This window comes from Lissotriton helveticus, chromosome 9, assembly GCF_964261635.1.
Source record: "Lissotriton helveticus chromosome 9, aLisHel1.1, whole genome shotgun sequence".
NCBI classification, from domain to species: Eukaryota; Metazoa; Chordata; class Amphibia; order Caudata; family Salamandridae; genus Lissotriton; species Lissotriton helveticus.
In genome coordinates, this window is record NC_136070.1 from 121,318,948 (window position 1) to 121,340,620 (window position 21,673).

The window sequence follows — 21,673 nt, forward strand, 5'->3', positions numbered from 1 at the left end:
CCCTCTTCAAGGCTGAACACTGAATTTATTTGGCACGTGCCCTAAAAAAGTATCTTAGAAAAGATCTGGCACTTCTTTTAAGGCTTTTTGCTGCTTTCCTTGTGCAGTGCAAAATGCACATCATAGTTTTTAGGTGAATAATTTGAGGTATTAGGACTCCCTCCACCCACCCCTAATCGAATACCTGAACACCTGCCATTCATTTAAATATTTTGTTGAGCCATGCTTCTGGCATTCGCACATCATTTGCACATGTATGACATCATTATCCAATCAAATGCTTCAATGAGCCAAGAAGAGGATGATTGGCTGCACAGTGTTGGAATGGAGTAAGACCTGCGTTGGATGGGACTCCATTTGTTGGTGATGGTCCGCAGTGTGGCATTTGCTCCATGTATCCTATTGCTGTGGTTACAGCGTATAACAGTGAATGGACAGGAAGAGTAAGTATATTTCAGATACGGAGGACATTCAAACAACCCTAGCCTAGATGTGTGGTTGCTAGGCTGCTGACCGGATACGTGACCTATATGTGAAAAGTTTTGGTGTTCTGTGTCCAGGGCTTCATTGCCATGCACTTTTGCCGCAGATACCACATGCACGTGAACCAAAGTAGGATGTACATCTCTGAGAATAGACCTGCCATGAAATGGAGATTACTCACTGTGTGTGAGTAAAGAAGGTTGAGGCTAATTTGTGATTGACAGGTGAATAGCTAGTTACACATCTGGGTGAAGTGTCAGTGAACACCAGCACATAACGTTCTCTAAATTGTCAGGATGGCATAGAGGGAGGTGGTGAGTCTGAAAAGGACGAGGGCATTAGATGCCTATACCATGAAGAGGACATTTCCTTTTGCAATGCACTAATATTCACCTAGTTATAACTGGATGAACAGGACATTTACTTCTGAACGAAGAGCCCGGCACCCTGGACGCCAAGGTGCAGCCTAGAGATTGAGTCCTGTCCCTCAAACGTTGCACCCAAATCAGTTAGACCAGAGTGCTATTTAATCACCCAGCAAGCTACTTATCACCAACCAAAGGAAATTGCTGGTTTTCCTGTCACCAGAGACAAGTAGACTTGTGGTACCTGGTCACCCAGGTGTTGTGGGAGATTGCCCACTGAAGTCAACCCCCCTCCCCTCCAATCTAGCTTGAGGACCACGTGTTGGCCATGGGAAGGCCCACAACACTGGCTCAGCATCCTGTATCCCTTGTATGAGGACTACACCCTTGACGTCAATGGTGGTTTGAACATAGCATTCAGAACTGGACTGAAGACTGCTAAACCCACGGGTAACTGTCCCATTGACTGGTTCCTGCTACTGGCTTCCTATTGGAGCTGGCAACCCCAAGAATACCCATGTAGCTGTTTTTACTTACTTTGTTGTGACTAACTCTAACCGCGATTGTGGTCCTATACAAAGATTATTTGCATTTTGTGAAAAGCAGTGATTTAATATTTCTTTAAAAATTCATGTTTCCGGAACCCTCCTGTGGATTATTGGCTCTGAAGTGACTATTTAAAGCTAAAAATACAGCCTATTTTTATACATTTTCTTCTTTGCGTTGTTGGGATGTCTTAATGCTTTACACTTGTTCCTTTGATTAAGCCACAGCTTCCCAGGACTGAGCTATGGTTTTAGAAAGGACCTGATACGGATTTGTGCAATTATTATATGATGAGGTCGCACAACCACGCCAAATAATAATTCACATTTCCTCTCAGTGGGGATGCACACCAGTTAGTATATCTATTTATACGATTTTAAAAAGTTTCTTATGACAAGATTTTGCGGTGCTGCAGCATCAATCCACTGGTCAGGGTTTACTAATAAGTGTGTGAGTTACTCTAGAATTGCTTTAGAGTGTGTGTGGGTGCACACCCACACAACAGAGACAATTTGCCCGCTGTAATTAATGCCCCTTCTAGTAAATAGGAGGGGACTTTTAATGTGGGCTTTGAATCATCTGCAGGGTTATGAAGAAAATCTAAAAGAGCATCACTTTCGATATTTACTTCAGGAGAAACAAGAAAGAAAAGGTTGAGAAGTTGTGGTTCTTTTGTTGCTAAACTATTTTAGTTGTGGAATAAGTTAATAGAAAGGAGTGTAAAATTGTTTATGTATAAAAGAAGTGTTGAACGTATAACTCTTCTTGGCTTAAAATACTTTCGACTCATGTTTTTTGGTCTCGTTGTGTGCTGAAATGTGTTGTGTGAGGAAAGGCCCTTTTGCGGGATTTCTTCCACTTATTTGCCCACACCTTTCTTCGATTTTGTGCTAGTTTACAAACTGAACATTGAGCTGCTGAGGTCCAGCTCCCAGCGTTGTAAGTCCTCTTACCCCTTAATGATATATGTGCAATTGACTAATGCCTGGTGGGGATATTTAAATTACCTTGAGGTCCCTACAATATGGTATTCTTGCACCCAGGGTCTGTAAGGTAAATGTCACTTGTGAACCGAGGCTCCCATTGTGCCACCAATAAGGTGACAGGTGTAAACATGACTGTAGGCCGAACACTGCTGCCTTGCTGCTCAGTTTCTAAACTGCAAATTTGACCTGGCAAAGTAAACCCTTTGCCAGGCCCAACCCTTCCTTTGTAATTACTCCTTCCTATAAGTCACCCCTAAGGGAGGTCCTAAGTGCCCATAGGGCAGGGTGCATGGTATTTAAAAAGTTGGACTTATGTTTTTAGGTTTTACATATCCCTGGCAGTGAATAACCTCCAAAGTCAATTTTTACTCTGGCAATTCTGACTCTCCCATAGAGAAGCACTGGGTTACATTATAACAATAAATAATGTATTTCTTTGGTTTGAGAATAGCAAGACACATTATTCAAGTACTCAAATTAATAGGAATTTAAAATCCAATCTTATGGTAAAGTCTGATTTTAAATTCCACTTTTGAAAATGCCACTTTTTAAAAGTGTGCATGTTCCGGTCACCTGGCAGCCAGCTGGGAGGTGTACATTGCTCACAAGAAAGGGAACAATAGGGCTTGGCTAGTAGAAGGTGTGACCACCTCCTGAAAGGATGGCCTTTGGTCATATGACCACCAACTGTACAAGCTTCAAAGGGGCACCCCTGTCACAGGCAGATGTAGCTTACACCTATGTCTGCCCCAGCCATTGTCCAAATAGCCAGAGTGGATCCAATCCCAGTGGGCAGGGTGAGAGGGGGGGACCTGCCCCAGAACTGGTTTTCTACACTTTTTCACAAAACAACCAAAGGCTTCCATGGGATCGCAGACGCTGCTGTGGCAAAGCAGATCAGATTCAACTTGCTTGTTTGCAATGCTGAAAATAAAAAGAAACGGTTTTTAAAGTCCCATTGTGGAGGATTTCATTGGGGCCAACCCAAGCAGCACCCCGCCATCGTGGAGCCCTCCGTAGGATCCAGCCGGTAGCCCGTCCCACTGACATTAAAAAAACGAATTCAGAAGATAAACCTGGTCCCTGTAGCCGACCTGCACTCCAATATAGTCGACCTTAACTTTTGACTGTGACACAGACTTGCGCGACCTAATACCCGAAGGCGGCTTTTTGGTGCTACAAAACTCTAGAACACCCAAATATCCCCTTCTACAATTGTAGTCTTTTTGGTGTATTTGCTCATTCAAAGTATAAACGTATTTATAAATTAGAGCAGGATTTTTATTGTGCTGTATTTTCCCCTTATTAACTGTTTTGGTACTAATAAATGTTTTACACTTGTTTCCTTGGAATGAAGCCTGACTGCTCTTTTGCACAGCTTTTCGGGACTGATCCGAGATTAATAATAAAGTATTCTAACTGGACTTGATACAGCCTAATGACATTATTACATGGTGAGGTCTCACAACCACCCCAAGTAATAATCCACTTTGTCACACCTTGTTTCTATTTGACAATGCATTGCCTAATTATGTAACAACACTAAAAACACAGTTTAACACAAGGGGGCGACATTGAACTGCCAAAATATTTTTTTTCAATGTTTGATTTGAATCTTGCTGATGTTTTTGCATACTGTATATTGATTTTATAAGTGTGTTTCTGTGTGAATTTAATACCCACTGTACTATTTTGGGTAGCCTAAACCATTTCCTTCTTTAAATTAACTTGTTAAGTGGTTTTGATGAGACCAGAGTGAGGCTTGATGCCCTTAATACCATGCTGAAAGTTTGACCTATATCTTAATCTTGAGAGACACATTTAAAGTCAGCCCACATCGCACCCGATGCCCAGGCTGCTGGTGCAGGGCGACTCTTCGTTCCCATCATAAATAATTACCAAATGAAGAGACGGGCACTGGAAGTAGGAAAACAAGAACAGAGTTTATTGCTCATGAGGAGAGCATGTCCTTTGGGACACTCGCATAGTGTCTTCGGGAGGTGCTCTAACAAGTTTCTCTGAGGCTTCGTCTTTTATACACAGGTTTATGACACACACACATCCTTCATTACAATCAAGACATTGTAAAGTACGAAGATATTCCAACACGTGGCTACAGTAGGGGCCCTTATCCTTCATACAATAGGAGGGGGCTGTCATGCAGCTGAGTGTGCTGTTGATTCCGTTGGAATGTGTGCTCCTGATCGAATCTCAGGGGGTGGGGTGGTCATGATCAATAGTGGCTCCTTTCAAGAGAGGCGAGCACATATAGTAGTGGGCAATGAACTGTATCCTCAGGCTAAGGGATGACCAACGGTCCATGTAGACAATTAGGTTCAGAGGAAGAGGTCATCAAAGGAGGGGTATTCATGGAGGGACAGGAGGGGTTTTGGTCAGGCGCGGGGTGCGATTTCTCAGAGACAGAGTCATGCGGGAGGGGAGGGCTCATGACTTGTGCGTGTGAGAGCGGGGGCAGTCAGGGTACATGGGGGAAGCTTGCAGGGTCAGGGAAGGGGCGCTAGTGATCGATCGCAAACTGGGAGACCATGATACCTAAAATGGCTGTCGTGTACGTGTGTGCATGGGTCTATGCTAGCGGGATGACACAGTCAGTGTTTTAGCGATATCCGTTCTGCTTACAACAAGGGGTACAGTGAACACAAATGAACGCCGCTTATGTGTATATATAATGCCAATTTCAACACAGTCCCAGTGGGCTGGGTGAGAGGGGTGAACCTGCTCCAGAACTGGTTTTCTACACTTTTTCACAAAACAACCAAAGGCTTCCATGGGATCGCAGACGCTGCTGTGGCAAAGCAGATCAGATTCAACTTGCTTGTTTGCAATGCTGAAAATAAAAAGAAACGGTTTTTAAAGTCCCATTGTGGAGGATTTCATTGGGGCCAACCCAAGCAGCACCCCGCCATCGTGGAGCCCTCCGTAGGATCCAGCCGGTAGCCCGCCCCACTGACATTAAAAAAACGAATTCAGAAGATAAACCTTGTCCCTGTAGCCGACCTGCACTCCAATATAGTCGACCTTAACTTTTGACTGTGACACAGACTTGCGCGACCTAATACCCGAAGGCGGCTTTTTGGTGCTACAAAACTCTAGAACACCCAAATATCCCCTTCTACAATTGTAGTCTTTTTGGTGTATTTGCTCATTCAAAGTATAAACTTATTTATAAATTAGAGCAGGATTTTTATTGTGCTGTATTTTCCCCTTATTAACTGTTTTGGTACTAATAAATGTTTTACACTTGTTTCCTTGGAATGAAGCCTGACTGCTCTTTTGCACAGCTTTTCGGGACTGATCCGAGATTAATAATAAAGTATTCTAACTGGACTTGATACAGCCTAATGACATTATTACATGGTGAGGTCTCACAACCACCCCAAGTAATAATCCAATTTGTCACACCTTGTTTCTATTTGAAAATGCATTGCCTAATTATGTAACAACACTAAAAACACAGTTTAACACAAGGGGACGACATTGAACTGCCAAAATATTTTTTTTCAATGTTTGATTTGAATCTTGCTGATGTTTTTGCATACTGTATATTGATTTTATAAGTGTGTTTCTGTGTGAATTTAATACCCACTGTACTATTTTGGGTAGCCTAAACCATTTCCTTCTTTAAATTAACTTGTTAAGTGATTTTGATGAGACCAGAGTGAGGCTTGATGCCCTTAATACCATGCTGAAAGTTTGACCTATATCTTAATCTTGAGAGACACATTTAAGGCATTCCAAATACATTAACCATCTTATTTTTTCAATTTCTGCCACTTATAATGCATGCCTGGACCAAAAAGGCATTAAAGGGAAAAACCTTGAGAATAGGTTTCATGCAGTAGGTGACTCAGTTTCTTGACTCTTGTAGGTGTCTCTATGTCGTCGATGAGCTCGGAGAGTGACTATGCCATACCGCCTGATGCCTGCTCCCTAGACAGTGATTATTCCGAGCCGGAGCATAAGGTGTTGCGAACCTCTTCCTATTCCACAGATGGCATCTGCAATGTAGGTTTGAAGTTTTATTTTATTATTTTGCCTACCTTCAGTGAACTGCGAAAGTTTAAACACTATGGTCCATCCTCTTTGCCCCAAATAAGGCACCAGTGGTCTTGTAAAAGAAGCTTTATCGTGTTCACATGGTAACCTATAGCTGAAAGAATTATGGTGAATGGCAACTGTCAGGTTGTTACTGAAGTTTTTTATCTGTGACCATGGGTTATTTCTGTCCACTGACATCACGGTTTCGATTAATGCAGTTGTAGATCCGCTCATATTTTATTTGCTCTCAGCGGCCATCGAGCATACAGGCACACGTTTTGTACTGTATTTCGTACTTGTGAAATTGCGAAAGACACAAATAGTGGGTGGAAAATTTGAATTCACCTCAGCCATGGGTGAGCACCAGACGTCCTATTCCAATCCATCGTGTTTGCACACAGTTCCACTCTAGGAGCTACCCATATCCAAATCACTCTTGGTCTTGCTACAATAGGAATTGTGCAGTCCCAAGGTCACACCCTCTCAGATGGGGAAACAAGTAATGCCGAATGACTCATTGGTGAGCTGCTGCTTCATTGTGGGACCCACCTCTGGGTATCAATGACGCCTAGATGTATGTAGTGTGTTGACTGAGCCCTTTGACTCACGCCACTTATCACGGATGAGCCTTAAATTCGGCCAAGACTAGTCTGAGATTGCTTGTGTTTCCACAAGATCTTAGCTGGCCTGGCAGTCGGTGCTTTGCTGTTCCTTTTGGACAGGACCAAGCCTGATGTGCATGTGACTCGCCTCTGCCTAGAGTGACATAGGGCATAGTGGGCCAAAAAACAATGGACGTGAATGTGGCTCAAGTCATTTATCAGTGACTATTATTAACTCAAGCGCTTCACCCCTCAATTTGCGTGAACTTGACGCATACATCTACAAGATAGAAGTTGTAAGTCGCTAACTCATGAAGATGTATTTGCATAGCGTTGAAAGAGCATGAAGTTAGACGACATTTTATGGTCTGTGCACATTTTTTTCTGGCCTACCATGGCATTTTCTGCAGCTTACTATTCACAATGCTACCCCTAGCTCAGTATTCTTTTCGCCTTCATTATAAGTTCTGTGTTTTTCTCCAGGAGCCACTGGAGAAGTCCGGCTACCTGCTGAAGATGGGCAGCCACGTGAAGACCTGGAAAAGGCGCTGGTTCGTCTTGCGGAATGGAGAAATCCTGTACTACAAGTCACCTGTGAGTGTGGCCCCCAGACACGTGATTGCAGCCGAGGTGGCATCAGTTAGATTAAAGAAGAGACTGTTATCTGTGAAATTAGAAGGTTTTAAACTTTTATTTAGTGGATAGACACTCTATGGTTAAAGCGGCCGTTCCCCCAGATTCCCCTTGTCTTTAAGGTGGCCTCTCACCATAAACCCCAGTAAAAACAGGTCTAGGCCTTGATGCTTTAAGTATACCACGAGAGAGTCAGACATGGAGAGAAGGGGCTGGTTTCAGAAAAAGGTGATAGGTGTGTGTGTGAGGAGGTCTTAAATATGAGAAAACCCCTCATGACACATTATAACGTTTCCAATATATGGGTAAGGACAGCTGTGGTTGTACATCGGTATAGTATTTAAAGTTGAATCAATGCAATTATCTAAGGATTTTCTCGCCAGTATCTGCAATAGAGTATTTTATTATATACATACTTGAGTAGCAAATAGTGTCCTTAAGGTGTGACATTTCACTGAGCTTCGTAGGAATGTTTCCAAATGTGCGTCTTAAGTTGCCCTGTGCACAGGTGTCGGATTATCGGCCACTCCGGGCTTTTACGGCCCTCGTGGACTCTCGTTTATAATGCAGACATTCGAACTGCAAGTACCAGAATGCAAAGTGGTGTGAGCTAATCAGCCAGGGAGGGTTCATCCCGCTCCTGACACGGGGCAACTTGAGATCTCTGCATAGAGAGGGGGTGAGTGGTCAGCCCTCCGTGACTTCTAGACGGGACTGTTGTAGCTGCCAGTGCCTGCTTAGAGCCATCACCACCCACCGTGGCTCCAGCAGAGTAAGATGCCAGTGGGCCGAGAAGAGAGGCCGCCTCCCCGCTCCCCGTGTGATCCACGGGCCTTCGAGTGGCCTGCAGGGCTCTCCCTTTCATGTAGTGGAATAACAGAGATGTTTTGCATACCGGCTGCCAGAGCCGGTCCCTTCACTTGTTGAATCTGACGATGAGCGGCCGAGGCAGGCCTCACCCAGCACCGCGGAAATGATGCCTTTGTTTGTTCCCGCAGAGTGATGTCATCCGGAAGCCCCAGGGGCAGATCGAGCTGAATTCCTCCTGCCGGATCATCCGAGGGGAAGCGTCGCAAACTTTCCAGGTGAGAGCGATGGTCCTGTTTCCAACCCCAGCTGTTTACAGCTCACGCGAGTGATGCTCTGCACGAGGCGATGACAGCTTGGCTGCTTCAGAGCTCTGATGGGGCCGTCACGAGAGTCTCGCTGCCTGCGCATCCCTTTAGTAACCTGCATGTTTGATGACACACTGACTGCCTGCTTCAGAGCTCTGTTGGGGCCGTCACGAGAGCCTGGCTGCCTGCGCATCCCTTTAGTAACCTGCATGTTTGATGACACACTGGCTGCTTCAGAGCTCTGATGGGGCCGTCACGAGAGCCTGGCTGCCTGCGCATCCCTTTAGTAACCTGCATGTTTGATGACACACTGACTGCTTCAGAGCCCTGATGGGGCCGTCACGATAGCCTGGCTGCCTGCGCATCCCTTTAGTAACCTGCATGTTTGATGACACACTGACTGCTTCAGAACCCTGATGGGGCCGTCACGAGAGCCTGGCTGCCTGCGCATCCCTTTAGTAACCTGCATGTTTGATGACACACTGACTGCTTCAGAGCCCTGATGGGGCCGTCACGAGAGCCTGGCTGCCTGCGCATCCCTTTAGTAACCTGCATGTTTGATGACACACTGACTGACTGCTTCAGAGCCCTGATGGGGCCGTCACGAGAGCCTGGCTGCCTGCGCATCCCTTTAGTAACCTGCATGTTTGATGACACACTGACTGCTTCAGAGCCCTGATGGGGCCGTCACGAGAGCCTGGCTGCTTGCGCATCCCTTTAGTAACCTGCATGTTTGATGACACACTGACTGACTGCTTCAGAGCCCTGATGGGGCCGTCACGAGAGCCTGGCTGCCTGCGCATCCCTTTAGTAACCTGCATGTTTGATGACACACTGACTGCTTCAGAGCCCTGATGGGGCCGTCACGATAGCCTGGCTGCCTGCGCATCCCTTTAGTAACCTGCATGTTTGATGACACACTGACTGACTGCTTCAGAGCCCTGATGGGGCCGTCACGAGAGCCTGGCTGCCTGCGCATCCCTTTAGTAACCTGCATGTTTGATGACACACTGACTGACTGCTTCAGAGCCCTGATGGGGCCGTCACGATAGCCTGGCTCCCTGCGCATCCCTTTAGTAACCTGCATGTTTGATGACACACTGACTGCTTCAGAGCCCTGATGGGGCCGTCACGAGAGCCTGGCTGCCTGCGCATCCCTTTAGTAACCTGCATGTTTGATGACACACTGACTGACTGCTTCAGAGCCCTGATGGGGCCGTCACGAGAGCCTGGCTGCCTGCGCATCCCTTTAGTAACCTGCATGTTTGATGACACACTGACTGCTTCAGAGCCCTGATGGGGCCGTCACGATAGCCTGGCTGCCTGCGCATCCCTTTAGTAACCTGCATGTTTGATGACACACTGACTGCTTCAGAGCCCTGATGGGGCCGTCACGAGAGCCTGGCTGCCTGCGCATCCCTTTAGTAACCTGCATGTTTGATGACACACTGACTGCTTCAGAGCCCTGATGGGGCCGTCACGAGAGCCTGGCTGCCTGCGCATCCCTTTAGTAACCTGCATGTTTGATGACACACTGACTGACTGCTTCAGAGCCCTGATGGGGCCGTCACGAGAGCCTGGCTGCCTGCGCATCCCTTTAGTAACCTGCATGTTTGATGACACACTGACTGCTTCAGAGCCCTGATGGGGCCGTCACGAGAGCCTGGCTGCTTGCGCATCCCTTTAGTAACCTGCATGTTTGATGACACACTGACTGACTGCTTCAGAGCCCTGATGGGGCCGTCACGAGAGCCTGGCTGCCTGCGCATCCCTTTAGTAACCTGCATGTTTGATGACACACTGACTGCTTCAGAGCCCTGATGGGGCCGTCACGATAGCCTGGCTGCCTGCGCATCCCTTTAGTAACCTGCATGTTTGATGACACACTGACTGACTGCTTCAGAGCCCTGATGGGGCCGTCACGAGAGCCTGGCTGCCTGCGCATCCCTTTAGTAACCTGCATGTTTGATGACACACTGACTGCTTCAGAGCCCTGATGGGGCCGTCACGATAGCCTGGCTGCCTGCGCATCCCTTTAGTAACCTGCATGTTTGATGACACACTGACTGCTTCAGAGCCCTGATGGGGCCGTCACGAGAGCCTGGCTGCCTGCGCATCCCTTTAGTAACCTGCATGTTTGATGACACACTGACTGACTGCTTCAGAGCCCTGATGGGGCCGTCACGAGAGCCTGGCTGCCTGCGCATCCCTTTAGTAACCTGCATGTTTGATGACACACTGACTGCTTCAGAGCCCTGATGGGGCCGTCACGAGAGCCTGGCTCCCTGCGCATCCCTTTAGTAACCTGCATGTTTGATGACACACTGACTGACTGCTTCAGAGCTCTGATGGGGCCGTCACGAGAGCCTGGCCCCCTGCGCATCCCTTTAGTAACCTGCATGTTTGATGGCACAATGGCTGCTTCGGAGCTCTGATTGGGCCGTCGTGAGAGCCTGACATAAAACGCAAATCCTCAGCACACATATGTATTTAGCAATAAAGTAAGCACAGATTAAATGCAAGTCGATGCGGTCAGTTCTTTTCCTTTTATTTCTGGGTGTTCAGACAGCCGACACGTGTTTCGTCGCATACATGGGAATTCGTCCCGTGACCAAGGGATCGTACTCGGTTACACGACGAGCGACGACCGTGTTGGTCACTTTGATAAACATCGTAAGATTTTCAGCATTTGGGACTTACGGGGATCCCTTGGTCATAAGGTGGAGTATTTTGGGTGGGAAGTATCACCACAAATAAAGAATTCCTAATAAGAAGACAATAGCCTTGATACAGTTGCATTTAATCTGTGCTTACTTTATGCATGTCTACATTATTGCTATATACATACGTGTGCGGAGGATTTGTGTTTTATATTTGTTAGTTGGCTTTTGCCACTAGGTTTGGGGAGCTACGACCCAGTATTTTTCTAACCCTGGGGAATCCTTCAAGGGAAGGTCCTTTTCATAGTGCCAGAGCCTCGGAGACAAGATTGACTTCTCTTATAATATTTTTTTTTGTTTACAATGTTCCATGCTTTTTATTTTTAAGCACTGTAAATAACAGGCGCTACTATTGCCTAATTTAATGTTACTTGGTTTAACCACCACACAATGGTGAAAAGTAAAGTTGGCCTTGCTGAGTTTTAAACTCCTAACTTAGAGAAGGTTGCATATTTCAGCAGAGAGCACTCGCCGAGCCATTTAATGCATCTTCTAATCCAGAGCTTCTGAGACTAAACTTCATACTTTGGGCCTGATTTATAATTTGGCGGTTGGGGTGTCCTCCGCCACAGCAACGGAGTAAATTATTCTGTTGCCCTGGCTGAGGTTGCGACAACCACATTTTCAAATGTTCGTCAGGCAGGCGGACATTCCAAGCAGTCAAGGCGGTTCCTGCCAATGTATTGTAACTTTGCCATACGGCTGCGTCAAACATGCCGGAGCCGCACGGCAAAGTTACAACTTTTTATTTTCAAAAACAAAACCCAAAAGCAGGATTATTTTCGGGATTGGGAAAAAAGAAAAAACAGTGTCCTCCTCTCTATAGGAATTATCTCCCATGGCAAGGAGGGCCATTTTGCAGTTTTCACTGCCTCTTATTGTCTGGGTTTTCCTGGAGGCGACGGGCAGTGAAAACTGACCTGTATATCCGCCCATGTAAACTAGATAGGTGGATATACAGATCAACCTCCGACCGCCTTTACACCTTTGGGCGTCAGAGGGGTGTAACCAATAGAGTAGTCTCTGCCATCGGACCAAAAAAAAGGTCCTCTTGCTTTTAAAAAGGTTGGGCGGACCATTACGTTGGCGAAAACAGTATTCGGTACCTTTCCTCCAATGCATGGGTACTCACAAACTTTCTCTCTGGGCCAAATTTACAGTGTGGTTTGTGTCCGAGGGCCGCACCGGTGGGGGCGGGGTTAGTGGGGGAGGGGGCGGGGCTAGAGCAACAAAAAAACCTGTGACCATAGGTTGAACACAGGTCCCTGCTGCAGACGCCTTCGTCCACTGAGCCACCAGACCCGGCATACACACATCTCTCTTTCTCTTTCTCTCTCTCTCTCTCTATCTCTCTCTCTCCCCCTCTCTACCCCTCTGTCTCCTTCCCTCTCTCCCCCTCTGTCTCCTTCCCTCTCGCTCCCTCTGTCTCCTTCCATCTCGCTCCCTCTGTCTCCTTCCCTCTCGCTCCCTCTGTCTCCCTCCCTCACTCTGTCTCCCTCCTCCCTGTCTCCCTCCTCCCTACTGTCTCTCCCCCTCCCTTTCTCTCCCTCCCTTTCTCTCCCTCCCTTTCTCACCCTCCCTTTCTCACCCTCCCTTTCTCTCCCTTCCTTTCTCTCCCTTCCTTTCTCTCCCTCCCTCTCCCCCTCTGTCTCCGTCTCCCTCCATTTCCCTCCCTCTCCCTCCCTCCCTTTCCCTCCCTCCATTTCCCTCCCTCTCCCTCCCTCCATCTCCCTCCCTCCATCTCCCTCCCTCCATTTCCCTCCCTCTGTCTTCCTCCATTTCCCTCTCTCCCCCTGTCTCCCTCCCTCCCTTTTCCTCCCTCTCCCTCCCTCAATGTCCCTCCCTTTCTCGCCCTCCCTCTCCCTCCCTCCATTTCCCTCCCTCCCTCTGTCTCCCTCCATTTCCCTCCCTCTGTCTCCCTCCCTCCCTCTCCCTCTGTCTCCCTCCCTTTCCCGCCCTCCCTCTACCTCCCTCTGTCACCCTCTGTCATCTCACCCTGCCTGTGTGTGCCAGGGCTGAGACAACCTCCCGGGCACACACAGCTGCACCCGAGCACTTCCCGGGTCTTTAAAAGACCATTTGCATGTTAATGAGGCTTTGTTGTATTTCACCTCTTTGCCCCTGAAGCTCCACTTTGACTATCACTGGTCGCCCGTCCCCATAGAGCAGCGGAGTCTCTCAGATTCGCGCTGCTGCAACCGGCAGTGTTTGCAGACACTTGTATACGATGTCTGAAAGGTCTGCGGGCCGCCGAGGAAGGCTTGCCAGGCTGCTGGCGGCCCACGGCCATACTATGAGTACCCGTGCTCTGTGTGAATTGGCCCCTGTGCAGGGCTTTAAGTGAGATTGAAAAACTAGAAGGTCTCTCAAAGGGGCGTGGCCGAAGTAATTAGGTGCTGCTTCTGTCATTTCATCCAGATATATAATACAAGTAACATTACACCTACAAAAAGCCAGGAGTATTGGCTTAGCCAGTGTTTGTTAGTTGTGTAAGATAAATAAGCAACAACTATGACTTCGTTGTATAGTATATTGAAAATGCTTCAGTTCTGAAATGATGAGACTGTAAAAAAAACTATTAGGAGCCTCTTTGAAGTTACATCAAAGGCAGTGTAGGGTGGCACAGCTGCAGAGTTAAGATTGCTTTTTTCACCCTGAGAGTGAGGCAAAAATGGAGAGCTCGATAGTGACCCGTTTCAGCACCTGCTTTTAAGAACTACCGGTGTTCAAGCACCGGCAGGACCCAGCCCACTTAAAGCCCTGTTGTAAGATGTTGATTTGTTTCCTGTGTCCTCGAAGTGTTAAGCAAATTAAACGTTTATCACTTTTCATAATCAAGTGCTCAATACTGGGAACTATGTGTGATCTATCGGTTAAAAGTTCTAATCCAGGCATAGACAATTCAGCCATTCATCCTTTTGGGGATGATTAAATGAGTGGCAGTTTTGATTGGGGGTAACAATAGAATTAAAAGAGGAATCTGAATTACGAGAATGTTTTGTCGAGTGATGTAAAGCACTGCTTCCTCCCCCAGCTGATTACCGACAAGAAAACCTACTACCTGACCGCAGACTCTCCTAACATCCTGGAGGAGTGGATCCGAGCGCTGCAAAGCATCCTGAAAGTGCAAGCCACCAGCCCTGTGGCTGCTCAGAGCAGCATAAAGCCCACCGTGAAAGGCTGGCTGACCAAGGTAAGTCAGATTATTTTGTATCTAATACTTTGCGTCTTGCATTAATTATTGTTTTGCAATTTCTCCTGGCTGAAGCAGAACGTCTGGTTAAAGAAACACTTTTGAGTATATTTTATTAAACTTTTTGGCAATGACGATTCAGACCCAACGTCCTGTATTTCGTCCTAAGTATGGGAGGGGGCGTGGTCTAATGGCTAAATTGCTGGCGTTGAAACATAGAGACCGTGGTAACAGACCCTGTTTTGAGTCAACTCTCCATACCCCTTAAAAGTCTCCAATGTCCCCGAGTGATGTTCACGCTTTATAAATACGTATTGAGAAGTGCCCTGCGTTCATTGGTGCTCTCCTTTTCCCAACTAGTGGTAACTGCTGCCACCTTGTGGCGGTAGTGTGGAACGGTGGTGGGTAGGCGCGAGATAAAAATAATGAGGCCGATTCACAAATATTTTGATATACGTAGGTATAACTTACTCCTGGAATTGAGGCGTTCTATATGAATAAATCAGAACAAAATCATAGACGTATGTACATTTAAACGCGTTGTCTATAGAACGGAGTAGCCTAGTCTGGTGGTGGCTTAGTGGACTAATGCGTCCACTTTAGGGGCCTGTGTTCGACGACCTGGTAACAGGTTCAAAAGCCGGCTGGTATGAATACTCACTAAATACGTACAACCGATAACAGGCGTATATATTATGAGGCCACTTCGCGTCAGCTAAGGATGCAGGAGCATTTTATCCCTCAGATTTTTTTACCCTAAAATTCAGAAATGAAGTTTTCCTGTATTAAGCCACCATGTAGTAGATTGTGTGCCCGGAATTAAATGTTACACCCGGCAGGATAACTGTTTAGTTGCTAAGTACAAAAGTTAAATTCCGCTGCTTGCATTTTTTTTATTTAGCTTCTTACTTATTGCTGGAGGTAAGCAATCCAATTGGCAGTGATGGATATCTGCAATACCACTGAACAACCGTCAGGCGGAGCTGCGATCACAGTGGGCCCTACTTTTCCACCATGAGTTTATACCTTGGTGGTCCCCTCAGATTTCTGGCTTGCTGTTCTATTTCACACAGCGGTTTAGGGGGCTGGTCTGTAGGTTCGTGTGCAGCCCCCACTTTTCTCCGACTAGGCCAGTGCTTTCCAGACACCAGGATGCTCCCGCGCACCTGAGGTGTGGGTGCTGTTATTGGTATAACCTTCCGGTGCCGGTGGTCCAGTTGTGATTGGTAGTACTGCGGGTTGTACATTTCATAATATTAGTGGTCTTTAAACATTTTTCAAAGACAAGCCCACTCCGGCTTTCCTTGAGTAAAAATACCCCCCCCTCAAATGTGATACCTTGAAGAGACCGATACAATTTTGTAATAACATTTTATTGGCTGAAGTTTGGTGGGGGGGAGGGGTCCGAAAGCTTCTGACAATATATGAAGCTCAATGATGTTTTTTTCATAAATAATTCAACCTAGCTAAATATTTCTAGGGAATTTAAAGGGGAAAACTACCAAGAAACCTAAAAATGTTGTCTTTTTTGCACAGTAAATGTCCTGATAGAGAGTAATTGAGAATACATTGTAATGTTTTTTTGCTTGAGCCCTGATGTGAGGGTTTGAGAGATGCTGCAGCATCCTAACATGTAAACACCCAAAGCACCGTATTGTTACAAGAGGATGCCTCGTGCTCAGCAGCCAGGGCCCAGCCTCCGGTTTAGAGGTTGTTGTAGAGAAATAACTTTTTTTATGACTAGCAGTAGCAATTATTAAATCATGCCTCCATAGCCTTGATGATGTCATTTGCATGGTCTTGTATGTGCTTTTAGCGAATAACCAGGAGGCAGATCTTGATATATCATCACTCGCAAGGCGAGGGGAGTATATTTCCCAATAATCGAACTAGCTAGTGTGTTTTACCAAGTGCTAGACTTTTCAACTCGTTTCCAGTTTCCTCGCTTTCTACAAGGATTCTAGTCACATAACTCTAAGAAGCCATCCACTAAATACAGTTGACATCTTTAGCCACCCAACAATTGGTTTACAATCCAAAATCTGCTAAAAAAAAATACCCTGTCTAAACAGAAAATTCCATATTTGGTGAGAATAAAAATGTATTTTTAACTGCTGTTTCCATTCAGTACATCTTAGCAGGTATGAGGTGCAACTGGGTGATGTTGTTGCAGGGTGTCATTGATTTAGTAATTTTGTTGTTTATAGGGCTTCCTCTCAATATCTTTTTCTGTATAAAGTATTCCATCATGACCACCTTTTTCCAGGGGTGTGGATGTCCCAAGCATCATCACTTGCTTATTATATTGTGTGTGTGTGTGTGTGTGTGTGTTGACTTAAGTTTAAAACTTTTAAGAATCCCACACCCGAGCCCCACTTTGTCATGGTACTCCTTGATGTTCACTGTGATCATGTTCCGTGAACTGTGTGTAACTGGACTTCTTCTCTCTTTATTGTCTCCATCTCTTTGCAGGTGAAACATGGGCATTCCAAGCTCGTGTGGTGTGCCCTGCTTGGGAAAACCTTTTACTACTACCGAAACAACGAAGACAAGGTATCTCTTTGTATTCTAGCTGTTGAGACTTTCTGATTTACACTGTGTCCTCAATAGAAAGCAAGGATGTTTAAAACACACGAACAAGCGGATATGGTGTGTAGTTCCCTAGCGAGAGAGAAGAGGAGGAAGAGGCTGGGTCGGTCTACCATCCCAACCCTCTGGTGGATACAGGGTGTCTCCCACTTTGGGATTTGGGCCCTCAAACACCCAGCTGGGTGTCATGCTTCATCATAGGGCATGCTCCTTATCAGGCCGGTGCTGCAATGCCTGATGGGCACCCTATGAGGGGCTCTTTACTGGAGATCTTTTTTTCCCAAGCCGTTGTGTGCAGTGTGGGTATAGGGACTCACGGTGTAGATGTGGGTGCAAGGTGTGAGGGAATTGTGCTGAGAGGGCTAAATTGAGGCACAGTGGTACTCCAAATCAAATTTAATCAGCGAGCCCACTTGTACCAATTAAAAGCAGGAAATGTGAATTAAAAGCAGGAAATGTGTGCCATCACTGAGATAATAGACAGTGGTTGACATATTTTTTGCCTGTCTGGTGGATCACGTGGCAATGCTTCAGGACCAAGTATATACTATCTACACAGTGGTTGGTTCCAGTATTGGTGTCATATGTAAACCAAGTACTTAAAGCAACCTAGCAATGAGGTACCTTATTAGTAGATCAACCCAATTAGGGCTGCTCACTAGCTCCTTTGAGGAACAGGCAGAGGGTACGTTAACACTATTAACGTCAGGTTCGAGGCATGTGGGCTGCTGAATTCATATCTATAGCATAGATCGCCGCCTAGTGTTGGGTCCGGATGATTGCACATTGTTGTCCTGGAAGAGTCTTCGAAGTATCACGAGATAGGTGGCTCCTCCCCTGGACTACAGTGCGCATGGGCATCGATTCCATCCTTAGATTGGTTTTTTTCGCCATTGGGTTCGGATGTGATTTCGTTAACTCCGGTTCGGAATCGATATAAAACTTTTTCGAGGCCAAAAGGCCTTCTTCTAACCGTCGGTATTGTTTGCGTTCGGTGCCCGACGTCTTCCAACTCATCGAGTCGGATATCCGGGGGGTCGTGTGACTCTTCGGGGATCGAGGCCCAGTCGACGCAGCAAGACTTTCGACGGCATGGAACGGAGTCCGTTCAAGAAGTGTCCCGTGTGTGGATCCAAGTACCCACACATCGATGTCCACCCAGTCTGCAACAAATGCCTGTCGCCGGACCACGACGAGGCCAATTGTATGGCCTGTTCCGGGTTTCGTTCGAAGAAAACGATCAAGCTTCGGCGCGTAGCGCGACTCGAGGCCCGGCGATCGGCTCCGGCACCGGTGGACATCTTCGTCGACGCAGAAGCGGACGAGCAACAGGTTCAACTGCAGATTTCACCCCCATCGGTGGTCGTCGAGTCCGACTATGAAGCGGACGCCGAGGGCCAAGACGTGGAGGAAGTCGTCGACGAGGTAGGGGACGACGACGAGGCCTATGGGGCCATGGAAGATAGCTCAGAGGAAGAGCTATACCCCGTTCGTACTCTTACAAAAAAGGCTCAGGTCACGGGATCGCCACATGGCCTTACCCAAGACCTTACACCACGATCCACGGCCCCGCCTTCCGGCCCGGCTACGGACACTTCAGCGGAGCCGCCATTGTCGAAACCGAAACTGAAACCAACGGTGTCGACAAAGACAAACATGGCCGAGGCGCCATCGAAACCGAAGACGTCTGCTACCCCATCGACGCCGTCGTCTTCGGAGGCCTCGAAGCCAAAGAAAGCTACCGACCCAGCCAAGGTGCCAAAAGTGGTCAAGGAGCCAAGCTCGGGGAAGGCCGTCCAATCGGCGTCAAGCAAGGCAGTCGAGCCCAAATCTAAGAAGGCTGTCGTGACTGCATCGGACAAGGCCGTCAAGGGCGCAGAGCCGAAGTCTGGGGTCCCGAAGCCGAAGGTCAAGGCTGCCGATCCGAAGCCGTCAGCGTCGACGTCTGCGGCCGCGGACAAAGATCGTAGCGCACCGGTAAAAGATGCTCCTGCGCCTCGATCGGAGAAACAGAAGGCATCCACGCTCGGGTCTTCCCCTGAGGGCGGACCCAGGTTATCGGTCGGGTCGACGAAACCTTCCACTTCCTTTGCGAAGCAGGTCTCGGACTCCCTCCAGCGACTCAGGGACAAGGCTTCTGCGTCGGAACCGAAGACACCTTCCGCCCCGAAGCCAGCTGTCCCAACGCAAAAAACTTCGACGCCGATCCTCTTCACATTACTGCCTAAGGTGGCGCCGAAGGACTTTGCACCACGGTCGGTGCCCAGAGACTCCGTATTGTCGACGCCAATTCACCCGGCTGGGAGTTTGGAGCATCGACAACACTCTTTAGAGGAACAGTCGGAGCGTTTCATCGATGCCGACACCGGAAAGCTTACGCTTTACAAGAGGAAGATTACAGCATCAAAGCCCTTGGAGTCATTCACAATTCCCCTAAAGCGCAAAAAGCCTGCACCGGACACACCAGTCTTGGTTGAGCCACTGGTTCCACAACCTCTAAGAGGCACATCACCCTCACCCACTTATTCTGATGGAGAGGATGGAGGGGAGCAAGATGAGGAGTACAGTTTTCCTACCAACACAGAGCCTGATGAGCAACAGGACTCGTGGGTGGAGGCAGGTGATCAAGGGGATCAGCATGCAGTCCATGACCCTCAGGTGTACAACGTCAAGACTTCTCCCACTGAGGATTCTACGGCATTTCATGCTTTGATTGAGAGGGCGGCTAAAAACCATGATGTTGACATGCATGCTGACCCTGTGGAGGCTGACGTTCTTTTTGACACTTTCTCCACTGCTGAAAAAACTGTCAAGACTCTTCCAATGCTAAAAGGGGTCCTTAGGCATGCTGCGGACATTTTCAAAGAGCCCACAAGGTCAAGGGTTGTTAACCCTAGAATTGAGAAAAAATACAGACCGGCGCCTGGCGATCCAACATACATAAAGGGCCAGTTGCCATTGGACTCTTTGGTGGTCTCTAATGCCCGCAAACGGGCGAACTCGCAAACCACGGGTGAAGCTCCCCCCCCCAGACAAGGAGTCAAAAGTGCTGGAGGCATCATGGAAGCGAGTAGCAGCTCAGGTGGCCAACATCTGGCGTATCTCAAACACGCAGGCGCTATTGGCCAGATACGACAGGGCACACTATGACACCCTAGAGACCCTGTTGCAACACCTACCAGATCAGTTTAAGGAGGGAGCTCAGATGCTTGTCCAAGAGGGCAAGCTCATTTCCAACGCAGCTATAAAGTGTGCACTAGACGTTGCGGACACAGCAGCAAGGGCAATCAACACTAGCGTGATGTTGAGGCGTCAAGCATGGCTCCGTATCTCAGCGTTCAAGCCAGAGATACAGACTACCATCCTCAACCAGCCGGTGAACCCGGACAGGTTATTTGGTCCAGAGGTGGATACCACCCTGGAAAAAATTAAGAAATATACTGAGACTGCCAAGTCCATGGGGGCTCTCCAGTCCCAACAGTTTCGTGGGAACACTTTTCGTCGCTCAGGCAATCGAGGTGTTAACAGAGGCCAGATGTCACAGCAGTCGCAGTTCAATAAAGGTGGGGCGCAATCCTCGTACACCAAGCAGAGTAGAGGAGGATACCGGGGAAACAGCTCCAAGGGCAGAGGCAGAGGCAACAACAGTTCCCGCTCCTCTGCCACCAACAAACAGTGACTCCCTGTCACTGCCCCCCGACCATCCAACACCTGTCGGGGTAGACTCCAGCAGTTCCTGCCGGTCTGGAAGTCCATCACCACAGACAGGTGGGTCAGGAAACTTATCCAGTTCGGCTATTGTTTGGAGCTAACATCCACTCCACCCAACATACCCCCAAAACACCGTCCTATGTCAGCAGAGCATTTGCACTTATTGCAGCAGGAGGTTCTTGCAATGCTGCAAAAAGGCGCAATAGAGCTCGTACCGGTGGAGGAAGAAGGCACAGGGGTGCATTCCCTGTACTTCTTAATCCCAAAGAAGGACAGGTCACTCAGACCTATTCTAGACCTACGGCCCCTGAACCAGTACATTCTTTCAGAACATTTCCATATGCTAACACTGCAGCAGGTTCTTCCATTGCTAAACCAGGGAGACTTCCTCGCAACCTTAGACCTCAAGGATGCTTACTTTCACATCCCGCTCCATCCTTCCCACAGGAAATACCTCAGGTTCACCGTCCAGAACAGGCATTACCAATTCAAGGTCCTTCCTTTCGGAGTGACCACAGCCCCCAGAGTGTTCACGAAATGTCTGGCGACAGTGGCGGCGCACCTCAGGAGACAAAACGTCCATGTCTACCCTTATCTGGACGACTTGCTGGTCCAGGCAAAGTCAGCCCAGCAGTGCGCAGCCGACATGTCCCACACCATTCACCTTCTTC

At 47.8% G+C, this 21,673-nt stretch overlaps 1 protein-coding gene across 2 annotated transcripts in view; it reads left to right on the forward strand.

The window, feature by feature from the left end:
• PLEKHH1 (pleckstrin homology, MyTH4 and FERM domain containing H1) overlaps positions 1-21,673 on the forward strand; it is a 375,057-nt gene that overhangs the window by 234,866 nt on the left and 118,518 nt on the right. For both annotated transcript variants that reach the window (XM_078659588.1, XM_078659589.1), the window contains exons 11-15: positions 6,270-6,406; positions 7,525-7,635; positions 8,673-8,759; positions 14,544-14,702; positions 17,175-17,255. In XM_078659588.1, coding sequence (XP_078515714.1) covers positions 6,270-6,406; positions 7,525-7,635; positions 8,673-8,759; positions 14,544-14,702; positions 17,175-17,255 — 575 coding nt within the window. The remainder of the gene's footprint in view (positions 1-6,269; positions 6,407-7,524; positions 7,636-8,672; positions 8,760-14,543; positions 14,703-17,174; positions 17,256-21,673) is intronic.